The sequence below is a fragment of the Caretta caretta genome, chromosome 24, assembly GCF_965140235.1.
Source record: "Caretta caretta isolate rCarCar2 chromosome 24, rCarCar1.hap1, whole genome shotgun sequence".
Lineage (NCBI taxonomy): Eukaryota > Metazoa > Chordata > Testudines > Cheloniidae > Caretta > Caretta caretta.
Genome location: NC_134229.1, coordinates 7,062,043 through 7,080,950, shown reverse-complemented (window position 1 = coordinate 7,080,950; position 18,908 = coordinate 7,062,043). Strand labels below are relative to the sequence as shown.

Here is an 18,908-nt window from a genome sequence, read left to right as displayed (position 1 = left end):
TAAGTAAATTTAGTAGCAGTGAAAGGAGAAAATGAGGAACAGTTAAGGCATAATCAATGGCATTGCAATCTTCTCCCATACAGCTCTACTGAGATGCCTGAATTGCTTCTCTGTTACAATTATAGCATGGATTATTGGCTTGATTCACAGGAATTTCATATGGGCATGTCAGCATCACATAATTAACATACCTGTATCATAAATACCTATAGTACTATAGAAGTAACAAATAAAATAATAATAGGATAAACGTCATTAGGATGAAGTGTGTCTCAGCATTGTCTAACTTTTGGTGTTTAGGACATAGTATCTCTGCTGGTCCATATCCCCTTGGGATGGAATTCAATGTACAGGTGGTTGGCTAGATGAGAAAAGTTTTGAAATTATTTTTACAAAACATTCAGATTGCTTTAGCCTATTTTTGATCAGGAGATTGGCAAATATGTTGAATTCTCAGGTTTCACAGTAGCAGCCGCATTAAAAAAGAAAAGGAGTACTTGTGGCACCTTAGAGACTAACCAATTTATTTGATGCATCCGATGAAGTGAGCTGTAGCTCACGAAAGCTTATGCTCAAATAAATTTGTTAAATTCTCAGGATGTCGTGTGTTTTTTTTAAGCCATCCACACACTATCAAATAGCTGCATTAAAAAAAAAAAGAATATTGAAGCCAAGTGATTCATTCCCAATTAGACTGATCACATTTATAACATGTAAAATGCACCAGGTGTTTTTAAAATTTAAACTTTCCTATTAACCATCCACAGCTACTTCCGATAACATTTTACATTTCTAAGCACCATGACAAATGCAACAGACAAGCTTCAGGTCGTAGCTGTCTTCTCCTAAATTTCATGGATGTTGAAATAGCCTGAGTCTCATATATGGGACACGGGCTAGTGAGGTCCGTGTGGCTGCTTGTGCCATAGTGTATTAAACTTCCCTTGAGCTAGGCATCAATGAGACATGATTTCCAGGTGTTTTTTTAGAATATTCAAATATGTAAGATGACCATGTTTCGGAATACATGAGTGAAAAGGGTTTACAAGAAAGGAATTGGAATGTCTCCGTGGGTATTTCAGTTCTTTTTTCTCTCTAGCTCATTTTGAATGTTATTGCAAAGAACATGCATTAGGCACATACCTGTGTGACCCACAATTAGGTTATGTCTCAAAGATCTCAACTGGAATAACTGTATGCTTCCATTTTCTAGACCCATCCATTCCTTTCCCACAGGATCTCTTCCCAAAACGTTTATTTCATCTGCAATAATAATTAAACAAACAAGCTAATGTATTTTTGTCCATTTCCCACACTTCCATAGTGCACGACAACCGCTTCAATGATTTCCCTTATTCTCTTTCTATTGGGGCGAACATCCCCCAAATACGTATGAATGTCTGAAACCCTGAAGCACAGAAAATAATCCACATAAGTTTCAGTCCAAAGAAGGGCTTGTCCCATCCATCCAGATATGAGAAGAAAGATTCCTTTTAAAATACATACTCTGCTGTCACACAGTCACACACGTAATTTATTGCGTAATTAATTTTAGGGGCAGCTGAATATTATTCCCCAGGTTTGCCCTGCTGGCTGTCAGAATAAGATTTTGAATGCGGTTATTCATATCTCCTGGCCCTCTCCTTTGTCACACATGTTGCCCCCACAGAACTTTAAGAGGAAATATGACATCTTCCTCTCCACGTGATAAAGTCTTTCATCAAGAGATCCATTAACTAACAGGCATCTACCATTCTCAGAGCATCAAATTTGCATGACTGAAGAAAGCCAGAAAATGTCCTACCAGATAGCTTGGGTGATTCTACTCTGTCTGCGGAGTAAGTATTTTAGCCTGATATTTCATGTTTGTTTTCTACCTTGCTACAAAAAATTACTTTCATGTGCAAAGATCTTCTGAAATGCGGGTAACACCAAGAGGAGCTGATGGGGAGAGCTAAACAGTCATAGGTTTTAGTTCACCAACTAAAATACTAAGAGAGGTAATGAAATATTACGTTGTGCTCCCCACAACACCTTGAATATAGTTTAACATTTTGGATACTGTAATGGATTGTTGTTCAAAATCCAGTTCTCTTTTATGCTCATGTATTTTATATAGGCTTCCAGGGGCATTAGTCTTTTTTTATAGGTAATCAAAGAGATGATTTTAAGCCTGAAGGTCTAAGATAATAAAGCACTCCCTTTCATGTACAATTTTGGTCAAATAACATTCATTTTATTGTTTTTAACTCTGACTCAAGGTTAATATGAATCGGAGACTGCAGTCTAGTGGATAGAGCAGAGGACCCAGGAGTCAGAACACCTGGGTTCTATTCAAAATCATGTCACTGATTTGTGGGATCCTGTCCAAATCTCTCCACATACCTGTGATACAGTTTCTCCATCTGTACGCAGGGATAATATTTCATCATCTCACAGGAACACTGTGAGGCTTAACTCATTAATAGCTGCAAAGCAGTTTGATTATCATGTGACAGGTTCTAAGTGCCAAATATTATTAGGGTGACCAGATAGCAAGTGTGAAAAATCGGGACACTTTTTTTTGTGGGGGTATAGTTGTGTTTATGAGACAAAGCCCCTCATATTGGAACGGTCCCAATAATATCGGGATGTCAGGTCACCCTAAATATTATTCAGTAGTATGATTGGGAGGTTTAATTAATTGTGATAAGTGCTTCAATGTCTTTGCATGAGAGGTGATATAGATGTGCAAAGGGATTGATTAGCATCCATGGGTGCAGAGTGATTATTGTTTGTGTTACAGCTATGCTACACTTGACAATATGGCAAAAATACTATATAAGAAAAAAAAATGTCAGCAACGTCTGTTTAGTTTAAAATACATCAATTTTCCTACAGTGTATTTGAATCCGAAGAAAATGCGTAAGTACAAAAATAAAGTTATCACACCCCCCATTTTTAAAACAATGGTCATTTTGCTTGGAGCAGATGATGTGTTATATTGAATATATTGCAACGGGTTAGTCTCTTACAAGTGATTATTGGATTCAGGTTTTTGTGTTCCTTTTTATAGTGACTACTTCACGGGAAGGGATATTGATCCAGCAGAGCCCAGCACAGATCTTTCTGGCCTCTGGAGAAACTGCACGGATAGACTGTAAGCTTTCAACAAGAAGTCAGTATATATACTGGTACAAAGAGCTTCAGAATGGAAGTTTGCACAGGATTTACCACAGTTATGAGTTTGCTGCAGCTCCACATGAAAAATACTCGAGTACAGTGAACATTACGGCAAAAACGTTTACTCTGATTATAAGTAACGTACAAAGAAATGACTCTGGGGTGTATTACTGTGGCCTTGCTGTATACGTACATCCGAACTTTGGGAATGGGACCAGGCTAATTGTCACAGGTGAGTTTCCAGTGGGACAATTCCAGACGTCTGCGGGGTTCTGAGCAGAGCTGTAACTAGGCATTTTAGCGCCTGGGGCAAGCCCTACTGGCTTTTGTCTTGCCTTGGTGGCTGGGCTGGCTGGGGTTGCTGCGGGGATGGCCCAGCCATTGGCTCCAGAGCCGATCCCTGAGAGCTGCCCCAGCCCTTTGCAAGGCAAGCCACAGCCAAGCGGGGTCAGGGCAGGTGGAGTCCAACTGAGTCATGAATCTCCCGGCCCTTCTGCCTCCTGCTGCGCCGGAGAATTTTCCAGCCAGACTCCGGCAGGGATAAAAATGGCTGTTGGGTGCTGCGGTGACTCAGAACTGAGCTGAGCTTCCAAGCCCAGATCCCCGAGCACCAGCCTCTGCCGTGAGCCCAGACCATGAGCCACGCCTATAAGCCCCCTGCTGCTGCTGGCATCCTGCACCATCCAGTGCCAGGCTGAGGGGCTCGCTGTGCTGGGGATCCTTCGGCTTCCAGATCAGGCTGGGGGTGCTGCACCCGCTGCAGAGGCCGGGGACAGCTGACTGCATTCCCTGCTTGGGCAGCTCCAGCAGTGGGGACACCAGGGGGTCTGAGAGCTAGGAGACAGGAGCCTACAGGGGAGAGACAGGAACAAGGACAAGGGCGGCTCGGGGCAGGTGCAGGGGAGGAGGTGGGGACAGTGACTGAGGGGCTGTGGGGGGAGTTGGGGAAGCCAAGAGCTGTGGTTGAAGGGGAGCCTGGGAGGCAGGTATGGAGAGACCTTGAAGGCCCCTGAAGGGCTTGGCAGAGCCTTTGGGGCCCTCGTGGGGAGGGAGCTGAAGGGCCAGGAGGGATCCGATCTTTTCTTTCCACCCCATTTTTCCACCCTTGTAGCTTTGTGCCCTGAGCAGCTGCCCCACTTGCCCCATCCTGGTTACGGCCCTGGTTCTGAGACAGAATCTTGCAATTGTGATTATCTGACCACCCTCCGCCCCGTTTCGGTTTTAAGTCATCAGTATTTATGCTGAGAGGCAGAATGATCTAGGTAGTGGATACTGTATGAGACTGTGAATTAGGAAACCTGGATGGTAATCCTGAATCATTGCCCACCCATCACTCTGCTACTAAAATGGGGTCATGACTCTTACTTGCCTCGCAGAGTGCTTTGATATCTAACTACTGATGAGAAGTGCATCAGCGCCAGCTGTTATTACTGTCCTACCTTCTGATAGTCATGCTCACGGATTCTACCTCGTGGAAACCACCTGAGCCTGGGCCCTAATGCATCTTCCTGCTGGCCTTAAAAAACTTTATTAATCCGGCTCTTTACCAGGCATTCACTGAGCTTCATGAAAGGATTCCCGCCGTGTGGTTTCACAGGGAAGCGTTTTTCCTCCAGAAGCTCAGCAGGAGTGGAACATAAGAATACAGTGTAGTAAAGAAGTATCTACCCTCTGCAGGTATTCAGAATATTGAGACCATCAAGAACCCAGGGGAACTGATTGGATTGGGACGAAGGAGTGTAATTGGATGAAATTAATAAGAGAAATCCCCTTCATGCAAGGGAAGTCCCACCATTTAAGACATGTAAGACTAGACTAGACAATGCACTAGATACTTAAACTATTCTCCACTGGAAGGGGTAGGATCTGGGTAGGGACTAGCTGAGATACCGGTAACAGGTCTTTCCAATCTCAACTCTCTTTTAGATGCCTCTGAGCCGAGCCTTTCCATCCTGGTTCCCTCCAACCCAGATGATGCTGAGCTTCCCCCCGTCATTCCTCTGCTCTGCCTGCTCTCTAATTTCACTCCTCGCTGGAGTGCTGTTCTTTGGGACACTGGTGAGCAAGTGTCTGAAGGTCAGATGGATACTGGAGCCATAGACGGGAACGGGGTCTTTAGTGTTTGGAGCCTAATGACAATCCCTTCTGCGACGTGGAACCAGAAGACAAACTGCATTTGTACAGCCAAGGAGAACAGCACAGGGAGAAGCATCAATGCTACAGTCACCAAGGAAACGGGTCGAGTATCGTATCCTATCTAACCTGTTCTCTCTCCCAAGACATTATATGGTGTCTGGTGAAAATTTCACCTCAAGTCAGGACAAATATACAGATTTAAAGGGTTACTGCTGAGCTAAATAACTAAAATAGGGGGAGTGGGGACTAGGTATAAAAACTACCTAGAGGGCTTGAATTGTGGGAGAGACAAGGTGGGTAAGGTAATATCTTTTATTGGACCAACTCTGTTGGTGAAAGAGACAAGTCTGAGCTACTCAGAGCTCTTCTTCAGGCCTGTGTAGCTCAAAAGCTTGTTTCTTTCACCAACAGAAGTGGATTCAATAAAAGATATGACCCCACCCACCTTGCCTCTCTAATATCCTGGGACCAACACAGCCACGGCATCAAATTCTGAAAGAACGTTCTGGTAGCTCCCCTGTCACCTGCTTTTCCTCGCTCTCTCTTAAAACCATTTTTCTGTTTTATTCAATGAGCAGTGGTAAGAAGAGGGATCTGTGGCAAAACTGCCCCTAGATCTTTCTCCTAATGGGCCTGCTTGAAAGCCCATTGAAGTCAATGGAAAGATTCACATAGACTTAGGGTGACCAGACAGCAAATGTGAAAAATTGGGACAGGTGGTGGGGGGTAATAGGAGCCTATATAAGAATAAGACCCAAAAATCAGGACTGTCCTTATAAAATCTGGACATCTGGTCACCCTACATAGACGTCAGTCAGTCTTGGGTCAAGCGCTATCTAAGCACTTTTTCTACAAGTGTTTGAAGAGTGTTAATGCCAAGGAAACAGGAGAATGGTTTGGGGGGCTCTGAGATGGAATAACTAGGACAATGGGAGTGAACTGAGCAAAGGAAAAAGTAGGATGAATATCCAGGATTCCCGATAATGAGATCTATTGAGTTGTGGGAGTGTCTCTCAAGTGACAAGGATGAAGCCCTATTTAAAGTTGGACTAGATAGAGCACTAGTGATTGTACTGTAGGGACTAGCCAGGGAGGTGAATTACAGGAGACCCACAATCACAGGCCTTTGCTATCTCTAACATTTATGATTCTACGAAGCTCCCTAAAATGGTTTTCATTCTAATTCAGTTTAACTCACTCTAGTCATCAGTAGAACAGAGATTCTCAGACTGGATCAGTGATTCTTAGGCTGAAATAAATCACCTCTTGATAAAATAATTTACAGTGCAGGCAAGCAGAGTTAATAAATAAAAAGACTTAGCTTGCCTTGGGCTACCAATGGCCTGAATCCTGCACCAAGTGGTCAACTAGCCCCACTGGCACCTCCTCCAGGTGGGGAGTGTGACAATGACCTGAGATGGAGGATTTTGGAGGAAAGGCCTCCCTTCGCTGTGCACGGCCTTTCATGAGAAGTAGATGACACGGACCCACTCTTTTGCGGGGGATTTTTTCCACTAACAAATCTTTGCTCTGCACCTAACATTGTTCTTTCCTCTCTGCAGATGAGGCCTGGAAAGAAAACTGCAATGATGTGTTATATGTTGGGCTGTCTTGTATTTTCATCCTTGTCGTCATCCAGCTGCTGATCCTGCTCTTCAGAAAGTGTCCAACCAGAGGTAACTTGTTTATAACTCTATCTGCTAGGAAGCAACCATTCATCACATATCCCTATAACTGTCCTTTTGTTCTTCTCCAGCAGGGAGAGCTGTGCAAACAGGGAATCAAATACCTATGAGGCACATTCCACAGGTAAAGTGCTTTTTTAGCCACTGGCACGTCGGAAAGATACAGTATATGAGTCGGATGTTAACTCAGCGTCCTGGCCAAATTCCGACATTGGTGGCTACATTCCGACTACCTGATTTCCTCTGACGTTCACATGAAGAAGCTATCCTTTCATTTCCCTCCTAATGTAGACAGCAACTGCTTTGTAGGGTTGCCAGTGCAGAATTGCTATTGTATTACCATATTCCCGCCTGCCCATGTGGAGGATGAAGCAGTGGTTTTTATGCTTCTTTATGAGTTTTACATGGACCAAAAAAGAAAAAAGTCTGAACAATTGGTCACATTCATCCAAATGTTGCTCCAAGTTACATGGTCATAAATCGAGTTACCCCCTCATTGGCATTAGTGGAATTACACAGATCAACATTGGTCTGGCAGAATTTGGCCAAAATATTTTTCACTCTCCCATAATTCAAAAGCAGGCCAACTAAAGGTCTGCACACTTTTAAAAAAAATCACATCAGGGCCCAGACTAGACGTTAAAACATTTAATCCTTCTAGGAATTTTGAGAAGGAAAGAAGAGTGAAAATAGGAATTTAGAATGGAACAGCTCTAACAAGAGGGAGCGGTCTAATTCTTGTAGCATATTCATTGATGCAACTCCAATCCCACCGACTTCTTGTGGTAACGGAGATGAGAATTTAGCTTGTGGTTACTACTGCCATCTTTGGGATCACATTTCTCTGCCATTTGCAACAGCCCATTGACTTCAGTGAAGTTACTATAGATTTACACCAGTGTAGATGAATCTGAATCTAACCTCTTTTCTGTAAAACGCTTCTGCACAATATTCTGCTCTCACTTACATTAACATAAAATTGAATTCCATTGACTTCAGAGGAGTTACTCTAGTTTTACAACAGTGTGAGTAAGAGTAGAATTTAGTTTTTTGTCTGGTTACCTAATAAGTAGTACTAGTTAAATGTATGAGATTATAGAGTCGCATTAAGAATATTAATATCTGGTCTTTCCTTTTTCTATTCCAGACCGAGTATGCAGCTGTGAGGTACAAGAAATGAAAAGTCCCTTTTTAACTGACATGGTCTGACAAAATTATTTATGGGGTTTAAAGAAGCTATGCATGAGGAGAAAATTAAAGTGAAAGAGAAATTCTGAGTCTAATGTCTGCACTTTACTAATTACTAAAATGTGAGGTGGCTGGCCTTAAAATACAACTTGTTATAAATGTACCAGTCTCCAAACTCTTTTTGACACCACCTATTTAAATAAATTGTTTTCTTTTTGGTTATTGTGGAGAATTACTTGCTCTGTTATCCCCACATCATTAGTGTCCTTGGGAGCTTCGCCATTGACTTCTGTGAGCATAGGATCAAGCCTTTAAACAGGATTGTTTTACATATTTACACAAGGGATTTGATTCTATATTCTTTGTGCCCCCCAAAGTCCTACTGAAGTAGATGGGAGCTTGGGGGACACCGGAAAGCAGAATGGGGCTTTAAGACTTACGAGATGTTCCGTTATCTTTGCATAATCTCCAATTATTATCATCATTTAAAAAAAAAAAGCATTTGAAGCTCGAGGAGTTAAGTGAAAACCTAATTTACCAATTGTTCTTATTCTTTTTCCTGTTATGCAGAGTGTTTCATAGGGGGAAAATGCCTTGTTTAATGGGGTTTTTTTAATGGTATTAAATGTGGTAGCAACTGTTCTTGAGAAAAAGTCAATAGGGGTTCTCACAACAAATTTTTTGGTAGTCTCAGAGTGTGACCACCAACTCTCACTGGTGGCCGCACGGACACTTTTTCCTAGAATACTTAATTAACTTTAGGAAAAACAAATAAATATGCACATATACAAATACAAATCATTGTAATTTATTTATGTAAGATGATCCTTCTGCTGACTCAATAATGCTGTGAATGGTGATATTTCTCCACTTGTGAGGTAACTCCCTTCTCTTCATGTGTCAGTATACTAATGCCTGCATCTGTAATTTTCACTCCATGCATCTGAAGAAGTGCAGTTTTTACCAACAAAAGCTTATGCCCAAATAAATCTGTTAGTCTTTAAGGTGCCACCGGACTCCCTGTTGTTTTTGCGGATACAGACTAACACGGCTACCCCCGGATAGTTGCATGTTTATTAATATCACTTTTCTCAGCAAGCCCCAGGACACTTTAAGCCCTGCATGGGGGGTTGGAGGAAGAGGCAGTGGGGGACTGGGTGATGGGATGATGGATGGGGAGCTAGGGGAGGAATACACACACACACACACACACACACACAGAGAAAATAAAGAACAGAAAATCCAACTTCTGTCTGGGTCTTTCTTTCTTTCTTTCTTGCAAACTAGCTGTTGGGAAAATCACAGGCATAGCACACTCTGAAAGCTGGCAAGACTGAACCGGAATTGGGCTAAAAGCATTGTTTATAGTGCAATGGGCTTCCCGCACCGCTAGGGCGCCTCCTCCTGGCTGCCTAGGGGATAGACTCCTTTCAGGTACAATGCCCTTTTCCTCACAGCATGGCTCCTCTCTCTCTCTGGAACTTCAGGTACTCCTTCATGACTCAACCCTCCAGCCAGGTCACCATAGTCCTCCCCTTCTGGGTATTGAAGTCCCACTGGATGATCTGTCTCAGGCAGTCTTCTGGTCCACAGCCCAGACTGTGCCACTTCCCCAGTGGCGGGTAGGGCAACCCAGGCCCACCTCCCCATTACTCCAGGTTCCAATCCAGGGACCCTATATCTGCTTGCACCCAGACCCCTTTGCTGTTTCCCCTGGACTCTGTCCTACTTCCCTGCTCTTATCTTCTGGCCTCCGCATCCCTCTGAGTTTACCAGCCCAAACTCCCTTCTTCCAGGGAGTTACTGCAGACTACTTTCATTGCAGCCTCTTTCTTTTTCTCTTTTTATGGCGAAGCAGAATAGTCAAGCCACCTCCCGCTGTAATTCCTCCATACTTAGCGGTTTATAGCCTCTCGCTCTGCCCGTGTCTTTCCCAGAATGTAACAGCACCTTTTTAGTAATATTCCATTTCCTGATACTTTTACTAAACAACATAATGGTGGGTTTTTTATCTAAGACTTTCGAATTCCTCAACAAACTTTTCCCTGTCTTTCTGAAAACCCTGACACACCCGTAAAAGGTGATCAATTGATTCTTCCACCGTACAGAGTGAAGTTAGTTCATCTTTGTGTCATTTATTTGAATAAGAATTTTGTTTAGGGCACAATGGCCAGTTAATACTCAAAACAAAAGCACTTCAGGCCCTGAAGTATGTCATCATCCTTAACTCTAGGGCACAAGTCAAAAAAAATCATCTTCCTCTTTTTTCATGAATCCAGTTTTTTTGCCATTCCTCTTTTAAATTTGTCTGTATTGGCTTTTGAATTCCTGTTTACTCAAGAATATTGCTACTATGTCAATCATTCCATTTCTTACAGCATTTTTCACTGCTTTGGCCGCCATTTTGTTCCCCGTTATCCCAAGATGCACTGGGATCCAAACTAATGCTACATGTATCCCCATCTGCACTAATTCTGTTATTGGAAATATAATTTCACTGATTAAATCACGTCTACTTACTGAGACATCTTTTTTTTATCACCGTTAAGACCAGAGATTGAATTTTAGAAAATGAGCGCTGCTGCTGGGCGTATATCTCAGAATCAGTTTAACACTAACATTGTTGCTACTAGTTTGGCTGTCATGACAGCTACATAATGAGATACTCTTTTAGATGTACTAATTCCCAATTTTGGTCTACAATATGCCATCCTCACTCTTCCTGTGTTTTTCTTTTTTCAACCCATCTTCATATATTTGACAAAACCAACTCCACTTTTCATCTATATATTGGTACACTTCCTTTCCCACAGGATCTCTTCCCAAAATGTTTATTTCATCTGCAATAATAACTAAACAAACAAGCTAATGTATTTTTGTCCATTTCCCACACTTCCATAGTGCACGACAACCGCTTCAATGATTTCCCTTATTCTCTTTCTATTGGGGCGAACATCCCCCAAATACGTATGAATGTCTGAAACCCTGAAGCACAGAAAATAATCCACATAAGTTTCAGTCCAAAGAAGGGCTTGTCCCATCCATCCAGATATGAGAAGAAAGATTCCTTTTAAAATACATACTCTGCTGTCACACAGTCACACACGTAATTTATTGCGTAATTAATTTTAGGGGCAGCTGAATATTATTCCCCAGGTTTGCCCTGCTGGCTGTCAGAATAAGATTTTGAATGCGGTTATTCATATCTCCTGGCCCTCTCCTTTGTCACACATGTTGCCCCCACAGAACTTTAAGAGGAAATATGACATCTTCCTCTCCACGTGATAAAGTCTTTCATCAAGAGATCCATTAACTAACAGGCATCTACCATTCTCAGAGCATCAAATTTGCATGACTGAAGAAAGCCAGAAAATGTCCTACCAGATAGCTTGGGTGATTCTACTCTGTCTGCGGAGTAAGTATTTTAGCCTGATATTTCATGTTTGTTTTCTACCTTGCTACAAAAAATTACTTTCATGTGCAAAGATCTTCTGAAATGCGGGTAACACCAAGAGGAGCTGATGGGGAGAGCTAAACAGTCATAGGTTTTAGTTCACCAACTAAAATACTAAGAGAGGTAATGAAATATTACATTGTGCTCCCCACAACACCTTGAATATAGTTTAACATTTTGGACACTGTAATGGATTGTTGTTCAAAATCCAGGTCTCTTTTATGCTCATGTATTTTATATAGGCTTCCAGGGGCATTAGTCTTTTTTTATAGGTAATCAAAGAGATGATTTTAAGCCTGAAGGTCTAAGATAATAAAGCACTCCCTTTCATGTACAATTTTGGTCAAATAACATTCATTTTATTGTTTTTAACTCTGACTCAAGGTTAATATGAATCGGAGACTGCAGTCTAGTGGATAGAGCAGAGGACCCAGGAGTCAGAACACCTGGGTTCTATTCAAAATCATGTCACTGATTTGTGGGATCCTGTCCAAATCTCTCCACATACCTGTGATACAGTTTCTCCATCTGTACGCAGGGATAATATTTCATCATCTCACAGGAACACTGTGAGGCTTAACTCATTAATAGCTGCAAAGCAGTTTGATTATCATGTGACAGGTTCTAAGTGCCAAATATTATTAGGGTGACCAGATAGCAAGTGTGAAAAATCGGGACACTTTTTTTTGTGGGGGTATAGTTGTGTTTATGAGACAAAGCCCCTCATATTGGAACGGTCCCAATAATATCGGGATGTCAGGTCACCCTAAATATTATTCAGTAGTATGATTGGGAGGTTTAATTAATTGTGATAAGTGCTTCAATGTCTTTGCATGAGAGGTGATATAGATGTGCAAAGGGATTGATTAGCATCCATGGGTGCAGAGTGATTATTGTTTGTGTTACAGCTATGCTACACTTGACAATATGGCAAAAATACTATATGAGAAAAAAAATGTCAGCAACGTCTGTTTAGTTTAAAATACATCAATTTTCCTACAGTGTATTTGAATCCGAAGAAAATGCGTAAGTACAAAAATAAAGTTATCCCACCCCCATTTTTAAAACAATGGTCATTTTGCTTGGAGCAGATGATGTGTTATATTGAATATATTGCAACGGGTTAGTCTCTTACAAGTGATTATTGGATTCAGGTTTTTGTGTTCCTTTTTATAGTGACTACTTCACGGGAAGGGATATTGATCCAGCAGAGCCCAGCACAGATCTTTCTGGCCTCTGGAGAAACTGCACGGATAGACTGTAAGCTTTCAACAAGAAGTCAGTATATATACTGGTACAAAGAGCTTCAGAATGGAAGTTTGCACAGGATTTACCACAGTTATGAGTTTGCTGCAGCTCCACATGAAAAATACTCGAGTACAGTGAACATTACGGCAAAAACGTTTACTCTGATTATAAGTAACGTACAAAAAAATGACTCTGGGGTGTATTACTGTGGCCTTGCTGTATACATACATCTAAACTTTGGGAATGGGACCAGGCTAATTGTCACAGGTGAGTTTCCAGTGGGACAATTCCAGACGTCTGCGTGGTTCTGAGCAGAACTGTAACTAGGCATTTTAGCGCCTGGGGCAAGCCCTACTGGCTTTTGTCTTGCCTTGGTGGCTGGGCTGGCTGGGGTTGCTGCGGGGATGGCCCAGCCATTGGCTCCAGAGCCGATCCCTGAGAGCTGCCCCAGCCCTTTGCAAGGCAAGCCACAGCCAAGCGGGGTCAGGGCAGGTGGAGTCCAACTGAGTCATGAATCTCCCGGCCCTTCTGCCTCCTGCTGCGCCGGAGAATTTTCCAGCCAGGCTCCCGCAGGGATAAAAATGGCTGTTGGGTGCTGCGGTGACTCAGAACTGAGCTGAGCTTCCAAGCCCAGATCCCCGAGCACCAGCCTCTGCCGTGAGCCCAGACCATGAGCCACGCCTATAAGCCCCCTGCTGCTGCTGGCATCCTGCACCATCCAGTGCCAGGCTGAGGGGCTCGCTGTGCTGGGGATCCTTCGGCTTCCAGATCAGGCTGGGGGTGCTGCACCCGCTGCAGAGGCCGGGGACAGCTGACTGCATTCCCTGCTTGGGCAGCTCCAGCAGTGGGGACACCAGGGGGTCTGAGAGCTAGGAGACAGGAGCCTACAGGGGAGAGACAGGAACAAGGAGAAGGGTGGCTCGGGGCAGGTGCAGGGGAGGAGGTGGGAACAGTGACTGAGGGGCTGTGGGGGGAGTTGGGGAAGCCAAGAGCTGTGGTTGAAGGGGAGCCTGGGAGGCAGGTATGGAGAGACCTTGAAGGCCCCTGAAGGGCTTGGCAGAGCCTTTGGGGCCCTCGTGGGGAGGGAGCTGAAGGGCCAGGAGGGATCCGATCTTTTCTTTCCACCCCATTTTTCCATCCTTGTAGCTTTGTGCCCTGAGCAGCTGCCCCACTTGCCCCATCCTGGTTACAGCCCTGGTTCTGAGACAGAATCTTGCAATTGTGATTATCTGACCACCCTCCGCCCCGTTTCGGTTTTAAGTCATCAGTATTTATGCTGAGAGGCAGAATGATCTAGGTAGTGGATACTGTATGAGACTGTGAATTAGGAAACCTGGATGGTAATCCTGAATCATTGCCCACCCATCACTCTGCTACTAAAATGGGGTCATGACTCTTACTTGCCTCGCAGAGTGCTTTGATATCTAACTACTGATGAGAAGTGCATCAGCGCCAGCTGTTATTACTGTCCTACCTTCTGATAGTCATGCTCACGGATTCTACCTCGTGGAAACCACCTGAGCCTGGGCCCTAATGCATCTTCCTGCTGGCCTTAAAAAACTTTATTAATCCGGCTCTTTACCAGGCATTCAATGAGCTTCATGAAAGGATTCCCGCCGTGTGGTTTCACAGGGAAGTGTTTTTCCTCCAGAAGCTCAGCAGGAGTGGAACATAAGAATACAGTGTAGTAAAGAAGTGTCTACCCTCTGCAGGTATTCAGAATATTGAGACCATCAAGTACGCAGGGGAACTGATTGGAGTGGGACGAAGGAGTGTAATTGGATGAAATTAATAAGAGAAATCCCCTTCATGCAAGGGAAGTCCCACCATTTAAGACATGTAAGACTAGACTAGACAATGCACTAGATACTTAAACTATTCTCCACTGGAAGGGGTAGGAGCTGGGTAGGGACTAGCTGAGATACCGGTAACAGGTCTTTCCAATCTCTAGTTTGGGTGACTCAACTCTCTTTTAGATGCCTCTGAGCCGAGCCTTTCCATCCTGGTTCCCTCCAACCCAGATGATGCTGAGCTTCCCCCCGTCATTCCTCTGCTCTGCCTGCTCTCTGATTTCACTCCTCCCTGGAGTGCTGTTCTTTGGGACACTGGTGAGCAAGTGTCTGAAGGTCAGATGGATACTGGAGCCATAGACGGGAACGGGGTCTTTAGTGTTTGGAGCCTAATGACAATCCCTCCTGCGACGTGGAACCAGAAGACAAACTGCATTTGTACAGCCAAGGAGAACAGCACAGGGAGAAGCATCAATGCTACAGTCTCCAAGGAAACAGGTCGAGTATCGTATCCTATCTAACCTGTTCTCTCTCCCAAGACATTTATATATGGTGTCTGGTGAAAATTTCACCTCAAGTCAGGACAAATATACAGATTTAAAGGGTTACTGCTGAGCTAAATAACTAAAATAGGGGGAGTGGGGACTAGGTATAAAAACTACCTAGAGGGCTTGAATTGTGGGAGAGACAAGGTGGGTGAGGTAATATCTTTTATTGGACCAACTCTGTTGGTGAAAGAGACAAGCCTGAGCTACTCAGAGCTCTTCTTCAGGCCTGTGTAGCTCAAAAGCTTGTTTCTTTCACCAACAGAAGCGGATTCAATAAAAGATATGACCCCACCCACCTTGCCTCTCTAATATCCTGGGACCAACACAGCCACGGCATCAAATTCTGAAAGAACGTTCTGGTAGCTCCCCTGTCACCCGCTTTTCCTCGCTCTCTCTTAAAACCATTTTTCTGTTTTATTCAATGAGCAGTGGTAAGAAGAGGGATCTGTGGCAAAACTGCCCCTAGATCTTTCTCCTAATGGGCCTGCTTGAAAGCCCATTGAAGTCAATGGAAAGATTCACATAGACTTAGGGTGACCAGACAGCAAATGTGAAAAATTGGGACAGGTGGTGGGGGGTAATAGGAGCCTATATAAGAATAAGACCCAAAAATCAGGACTGTCCTTATAAAATCTGGACATCTGGTCACCCTACATAGACGTCAGTCAGTCTTGGGTCAAGCGCTATCTAAGCACTTTTTCTACAAGTGTTTGAAGAGTGTTAATGCCAAGGAAACAGGAGAATGGTTTGGGGGGCTCTGAGATGGAATAACTAGGACAATGGGAGTGAACTGAGCAAAGGAAAAAGTAGGATGAATATCCAGGATTCCCGATAATGAGATCTATTGAGTTGTGGGAGTGTCTCTCAAGTGACAAGGATGAAGCCCTATTTAAAGTTGGACTAGATAGAGCACTAGTGATTGTACTGTAGGGACTAGCCAGGGAGGTGAATTACAGGAGACCCACAATCACAGGCCTTTGCTATCTCTAACATTTATGATTCTACGAAGCTCCCTAAAATGGTTTTCATTCTAATTCAGTTTAACTCACTCTAGTCATCAGTGGAACAGAGATTCTCAGACTGGATCAGTGATTCTTAGGATGAAATAAATCACCTCTTGATAAAATAATTTACAGTGCAGGCAAGCAGAGTTAATAAATAAAAAGACTTAGCTTGCCTTGGGCTACCAATGGCCTGAATCCTGTACCAAGTGGTCAACTAGCCCCACTGGCGCCTCCTCCAGGTGGGGAGTGTGACAATGACCTGAGATGGAGGATTTTGGAGGAAAGGCCTCCCTTCGCTGTGCACGGCGTCCCATGAGAAGTAGATGACACGGACCCACTCTTTTGCAGGGGATTTTTTCCACTAACAAATCTTTGCTCTGCACCTAACATTGTTCTTTCCTCTCTGCAGATGAGGCCTGGAAAGAAAACTGCAATGATGTGTTATATGTTGGGCTGTCTTGTATTTTCATCCTTGTCGTCATCCAGCTGCTGATCCTGCTCTTCAGAAAGTGTCCAACCAGAGGTAACTTGTTTATAACTCTATCTGCTAGGAAGCAACCATTCATCACATATCCCTATAACTGTCCTTTTGTTCTTCTCCAGCAGGGAGAGCTGTGCAAACAGGGAATCAAATACCTATGAGGCACATTCCACAGGTAAAGTGCTTTTTTAGCCACTGGCACGTCGGAAAGATACAGTATATGAGTCGGATGTTAACTCAGCGTCCTGGCCAAATTCCGACATTGGTGGCTACATTCCGACTACCTGATTTCCTCTGACGTTCACATGAAGAAGCTATCCTTTCATTTCCCTCCTAATGTAGACAGCAACTGCTTTGTAGGGTTGCCAGTGCAGAATTGCTATTGTATTACCATATTCCCGCCTGCCCATGTGGAGGATGAAGCAGTGGTTTTTATGCTTCTTTATGAGTTTTACATGGACCAAAAAAGAAAAAAGTCTGAACAATTGGTCACATTTATCCAAATGTTGCTCCAAGTTACATGGTCATAAATCGAGTTACCCCCTCATTGGCATTAGTGGAATTACTCAGATCAACATTGGTCTGGCAGAATTTGGCCAAAATATTTTTCACTCTCCCATAATTCAAAAGCAGGCCAACTAAAGGTCTGCACACTTTTAAAAAAAATCACATCAGGGCCCAGACTAGACGTTAAAACATTTAATCCTTCTAGGAATTTTGAGAAGGAAAGAAGAGTGAAAATAGGAATTTAGAATGGAACAGCTCTAACAAGAGGGAGCGGTCTAATTCTTGTAGCATATTCATTGATGCAACTCCAATCCCACCGACTTCTTGTGGTAACGGAGATGAGAATTTAGCTTGTGGTTACTACTGCCATCTTTGGGATCACATTTCTCTGCCATTTGCAACAGCCCATTGACTTCAGTGAAGTTACTATAGATTTACACCAGTGTAGATGAATCTGAATCTAACCTCTTTTCTGTAAAACGCTTCTGCACAATATTCTGCTCTCACTTACATTAACATAAAATTGAATTCCATTGACTTCAGAGGAGTTACTCTAGTTTTACAACAGTGTGAGTAAGAGTAGAATTTAGTTTTTTGTCTGGTTACCTAATAAGTAGTACTAGTTAAATGTATGAGATTATAGAGTCGCATTAAGAATATTAATATCTGGTCTTTCCTTTTTCTATTCCAGACCGAGTATGCAGCTGTGAGGTACAAGAAATGAAAAGTCCCTTTTTAACTGACATGGTCTGACAAAATTATTTATGGGGTTTAAAGAAGCTATGCATGAGGGGAAAATTAAAGTGAAAGAGAATTCTGAGTCTAATGTCTGCACTTTACTAATTACTAAAATGTGAGGTGGCTGGGCTTAAATTACAACTTGTTATAAATGTACCAATCTCCAAACCCTTTTTGACACCACCTATTTAAATAAATTGTTTTCTTTTTGGTTATTGTGGAGAATTACTTGCTCTGTTATTCCCACATCATTCGTGTCAGTGGGAGCTTTGCCATTGACTTCTGTGAGCATAGGATCAAGCCTTTAAACAGGACTGTTTTACATATTTACACAAGGGATTTGATTCTATATTCTTTGTGCCCCCCAAAGTCCTACTGAAGTAGATGGGAGCTGGGGTACACCGGAAGGCAGAATGGGGCTTTAAGACTTATGAGATGTTTCGTTATCTTTGCATAATCTCCAATTATTATCATCATTAAAAAAAGAAGTTACATTTTTTGCATTTGTATTTTTTTTTAGTTACTTCTAAATCTTAGTTCCATTGCTATGATGGTGACATGGCTGGTATTATTCGGTGATGTGACTGTACAGCAGCCCACTCAAACTTCTGAAACATTTGATCACTTTTGTAACTGTTTTAGCAAATGAAAATACAAACAGAGAGAGAGGAGTGAAGTTGGTTCCCTGTTTGGACAGTTATTAAATGTGCAGAACCAGGAAACAGACTGTTTATAGTGGGGGAGAGAGTTATCTCTGTCTCCCCCCATCTCTACCCCATACATATTACAAATAAATTTTGGAACATTCCTACCCCCAAAAAAATGTATGGGCAAAATCTGGCCAATTTCCATGTAGATAAAGATTTTTAGATCTAATTTTTGCTAAGTGGCTGCCTTCAACATACAGTGAGACTGAAGCCCTGCATGTCCATCCTTTCTAGCTGTCCGAATGTGGTTTGGCTGGATG

The 18,908-nt window shown here is 42.9% G+C and overlaps 1 protein-coding gene and 1 non-coding gene across 2 annotated transcripts; both read left to right on the top strand.

The window, feature by feature from the left end:
• Positions 1-6,871: 6,871 nt before the first annotated feature.
• On the top strand, positions 6,872-9,143 carry LOC125625817 (uncharacterized). The gene is made up of 3 exons (XR_012665932.1): positions 6,872-6,974; positions 7,055-7,107; positions 8,131-9,143. It is a non-coding gene; the product is annotated as an uncharacterized LOC125625817 (transcript).
• A 2,362-nt stretch (positions 9,144-11,505) lies between these two features.
• LOC125626135 (T cell receptor alpha chain MC.7.G5) lies at positions 11,506-18,326 on the top strand. The gene is made up of 6 exons (XM_048828826.2): positions 11,506-11,586; positions 12,802-13,140; positions 14,850-15,161; positions 16,625-16,738; positions 16,819-16,871; positions 17,895-18,326. The coding sequence occupies exons 1-6, from the start codon at positions 11,523-11,525 to the stop codon at positions 17,925-17,927; spliced, it is 915 nt and encodes a 304-aa protein (XP_048684783.1). The 5' UTR covers positions 11,506-11,522; the 3' UTR covers positions 17,928-18,326.
• The last annotated feature ends 582 nt before the right edge of the window (positions 18,327-18,908 follow it).

Excerpts from the sequence above, each read along its gene's own strand:
- LOC125626135 (XM_048828826.2), top strand. The coding sequence starts at position 11,523 with ATGACTGAAGAAAGCCAGAAAATGTCCTACCAGATAGCTTGGGTGATT. Across the intron at positions 11,587-12,801 it reads GATTCTACTCTGTCTGCGGA|TGACTACTTCACGGGAAGGG; the intron begins GTAAGTATTTTA and ends TCCTTTTTATAG. Across the intron at positions 16,739-16,818 it reads CAGAAAGTGTCCAACCAGAG|CAGGGAGAGCTGTGCAAACA; the intron begins GTAACTTGTTTA and ends GTTCTTCTCCAG.